Source organism: Helianthus annuus, chromosome 14 (assembly GCF_002127325.2).
Source record: "Helianthus annuus cultivar XRQ/B chromosome 14, HanXRQr2.0-SUNRISE, whole genome shotgun sequence".
Taxonomy (NCBI): domain Eukaryota; kingdom Viridiplantae; phylum Streptophyta; class Magnoliopsida; order Asterales; family Asteraceae; genus Helianthus; species Helianthus annuus.
The window spans coordinates 82995922-82998218 of NC_035446.2; the positions used below are offsets into that span (position 1 = coordinate 82995922).

A 2297-nucleotide genomic window follows, 5' to 3' on the forward strand; every position below is an offset into this window, starting at 1 on the left:
TGCACCTTCTTCAAGAGTTGTCGGGATTTCGAACCATTACTGGGTTTGCCACCCAGGATTGGTACTTGACTTCCCGGAGAATTCTAGCTGATACAAGTTTTTCAACCTCTTGGCATGCAGCCAAGCTTCTTTCGGGTGCTAAACTTTGTTTCTTTTGGACAACAGGCTTGACATCTGGTGGTATTTTTAACTCGTGTTCAGCAATGCTTCGAGGGATGCCCGTCATATCTTCCGAGCACCAAGCAAAGACATCGCTGTAATGTGCCAACAGCTTTTCAAGGTACGAGAGAGTTTCTTGTGAAAGGCTTGGATTAACCCTTATCCTCTGTTCAGGATACTTTGGGTTTATGATCAGCCTTTGCTTGTCTTCTTCACTCTTGGAACTTTCACCCTCAACCATGTAGGCCTCTTGAGTAGGTTGAAGGGTTGCAATCCCTCTCTCGGTAGGAAACTTGATTGTTCCATAACCGACAGAAACAGCCATTTAGAATGCACACTGCCCCGGCCTCCCTATGATCACATCATAGTTTGAAGGTATATTGATGACCACAAAGGTGAGAGGTTGGATTCTCTCCTTCTGGCCTTCGCTGAAACGGACATCCAGGGTTAGTTTCCCTAAAGGCTTGAGGGGTATGTCGGCAATACCTTTTATGGAGGTCCGTGAGGGTTGAAGCCTTGAACGCTCTTCATTGCTTAAAAGGTTGAAGAACTTCTCAAACATGATTTCAGTGGCTGCACCAGTGTCTATGTATGCTCTACTTGTTTGTAATGTACCCACGGTTGCTTCAACCACAAGGGGGTTTGAGAGTGGGTCTTTTTCTGTTGGAAGGAAACAAACACACTGAAGCTCCCAAGCTTCCAACCGCTGCCGTTTGTGAGGAACCTTTCCATCAAAATCCACCATGTTTACTTCCTTACCCTTTCCTTCAGCCATCTTGTCCCTTAATCCCTTCACCAAGTGAGCAAGCTCCCCGGACTTGACGGCCTCTTCAATCCTCTTTTTAAGCTGGAAGCAATCATTAGTATAGTGGCCCTTTTCTTCATGAAATTCACAGTATTGGGTGGAATTTTCGTTCTTCTTGCTTTTAAGGAGAGGCCTGGGAGGTCGAAAGCTTTGCTTCACTTCCTCTGTGGCAAGAATCTCTTGAGGGGTCTTGGTAAGGGGTGTGAAGTTTGTGGCCTTCTCCCTGCTTGGAGGGTTTCGGCTTTCAGACCTTCGTTGCTCTGAACCCCTTTGGCGTCTGTCATAGGAGTTGAAGTTTCCCTTTTTCCTAGCTGGACTGTTACCACGCCAATTAGATCCCCTTTTTCTTTGTTCTTTTATGTCTACAGCCTCCTCTCCTCTGATGTGGGCTTCGGCCCTTGCGAGAGCTTCTTCCAAGGTTTTTGGCAGGGACTTGTTGAAATCCCTGGTAAGGTACTTAGAGGTAATGGCATTCATGAAGCCGGCTACTTTCATCTTCTCATCTGCCCATACATACATCAGACTTTCCTTTTTGTACCTTTCTATGAACTCTCGAAGGCTCTCGTCATCCCTTTGTTTTATCTGGAAGATTACTGTAGCATCTTTAACATATCGCCTCTGTTGGGAGAAGTTGGCCAGGAACCCCTTGCTAAGGTCATCGAAGCTTCGAACGCTTCGAGCAGGTAAATCATTGATCCAGATCCTGGCTGATCCGACAAGGGTTCGCATGAACATTAGACAACATTCAGCATTTGACCATTTCTCAATCCTAGCAGCACTAGTGAAGATCTTCAGGGTCTTCAGTCCCATCATATGTTTTGATGTGGGCCGGCATCTTGATCTTCGTTTGGAAATCATAGTCAGCGATTTGCTGAGAGAAGCATGACAAGTTGCTTGGTTTATAAGGCTTGGCCAGATCTTCTTCCACTCTTGCACCTGTGTTGTTTGGCCAGATCTTCTTCCACTCTTGCACCTGTGTTGTTGTTGTTATTGTTGTTCCCTTGGGTGGCCAACACTTGACTAAAAAGTGTTGCCACGGGAAGCTTGCCATCATCTGTGTCACACCCCAACCGATGGCGGAAACATCGGGATGAGACGTACAAACTGTTCAAAGACATCATAACACTAAATGTGACAATATAATTAAATTCCATTTATTAAAATAGCAAAGTTTCATACAATGTCAAAAGAAATAACAAACATGGAACATAGTTTTATTTCAAGGTGGGTTTCTAAGCCATCCTATTTATTTCTTCAAATCTTGACTTCCTCATCCTGCAGTATGCATTTAAAATAAAGTCAACAAAACATGTTGGCGAGTATACAAGTTTGA

At 44.6% G+C, this 2297-nt stretch overlaps 1 protein-coding gene across 1 annotated transcript; it reads right to left on the minus strand.

The window, feature by feature from the left end:
• Window positions 1-484: 484 nt before the first annotated feature.
• On the minus strand, window positions 485-1774 carry LOC110906852. The gene has a single exon (XM_022151922.1). The coding sequence runs from the start codon at window positions 1772-1774 to the stop codon at window positions 485-487; it is 1290 nt and encodes a 429-aa protein (XP_022007614.1).
• Between the last annotated feature and the right edge of the window lie 523 nt (window positions 1775-2297).

What these genes read in the sequence shown, in the direction of transcription:
- LOC110906852 (XM_022151922.1), bottom strand. Translation starts at nt 1,774, where the DNA reads ATGGGACTGAAGACCCTGAAGATCTTCACTAGTGCTGCTAGGATTGAG.